Source organism: Poecilia reticulata, linkage group LG8 (genome assembly GCF_000633615.1).
Source record: "Poecilia reticulata strain Guanapo linkage group LG8, Guppy_female_1.0+MT, whole genome shotgun sequence".
Lineage (NCBI taxonomy): Eukaryota > Metazoa > Chordata > Actinopteri > Cyprinodontiformes > Poeciliidae > Poecilia > Poecilia reticulata.
In genome coordinates, this window is record NC_024338.1 from 27,937,734 (window position 1) to 27,938,767 (window position 1,034).

The 1,034-nt window shown below is 51.9% G+C and overlaps 1 protein-coding gene across 2 annotated transcripts in view; it reads right to left on the minus strand.

Annotated features, from left to right (window-relative positions):
• LOC103469434 (myosin-4-like) overlaps positions 1–642 on the minus strand; it is a 27,585-nt gene extending 26,943 nt beyond the window's left edge. For both annotated transcript variants that reach the window (XM_008417099.2, XM_008417103.2), the window contains exon 1: positions 439–642. In XM_008417099.2, the coding sequence (XP_008415321.1) occupies positions 439–642 (204 nt within the window). The remainder of the gene's footprint in view (positions 1–438) is intronic.
• Between the last annotated feature and the right edge of the window lie 392 nt (positions 643–1,034).

Below are 1,034 nucleotides of genomic sequence, written 5' to 3' on the forward strand. Positions count from 1 at the left end.
AGACCAGGTGAGAACATGAGACCAGGTGAGAACATGAGACCAGGTGAGAACGTTTAAAGGCCTTTTTTGAATTGAATTAAAATCTTATTTTATATAAATTTTTTCTGCAGTTTGTTGTCAAACAAAATAAAAACAACAACAAATCAGTAAATTATTTAGGGGACCTGATGATGTTTGGTGGGGCTCTGGGCCCCCTGAAAACGTCCTGGTGACGCCACTGCACCAGACAAGAAGCAGCTTAAATGCAAACTTCCAGAAAACTGTAAAACAGCCGAAACGCTGAGTCCCTTTGCTTTTGAGCCATAATTACTGGAACCAACACATCGCCTGACCCGGTGACCCGTCGGGCGTAAAGCTTGTTTCTGGTTTCTCGGTGGTTGGCTGGTTTTTTACAGCACTCTGCTACAAACGAACGATCTGATTGGCGGGATCACCTACCCGATCGTCGGCTGTCTTCACGGTGACTCCGGCCTCGGACCGGTCCTGGACCTCCGCCTTCACGTAGAGCTCCGCGGCGTCGCTCACGAAGCACGCCGTCTTGCTGTCGAACGGCCGGTTCTGGGCCTCGGCTCGCTCCTTCTCGGACTTCCGCAGGAACTGGGCTGCAGGCCCGAACACCGCCATTTCCCCATCGGAGCTCATTTCTCCCAGTGGGACTCAAACGCAACACAGATACTCTAGTTTATGAATGAAGAACTGCGGTGAAGTCACCGTGGCCTCGGCGTCGGGTCGGACTGGGACGGGTTTCCAGAACGCTGCAGGAGTCGCTGCAGAGTGCAGGAATGGGCCAGACGTCTGTCCGTTTTATACGCAGCTCCGTCCTTCACCTCGCGCCCGGCCCTTCGCTTCCGCCGGTAGAGTTACAGTCCTGCTGCTCCGGACGGATCAGGGAGAGACAAGCAGCGCAGATATATTTAGCCGTAGATGCCAAGGAAAGTCAGGTTTTAAAATAATAAAAACCTGTCAACGAGTTGGCTCCATCTTTGTTTTCCTGGCTCATTCTGGGTTTTCCTGACTCCATCTGGGTTTTCCTG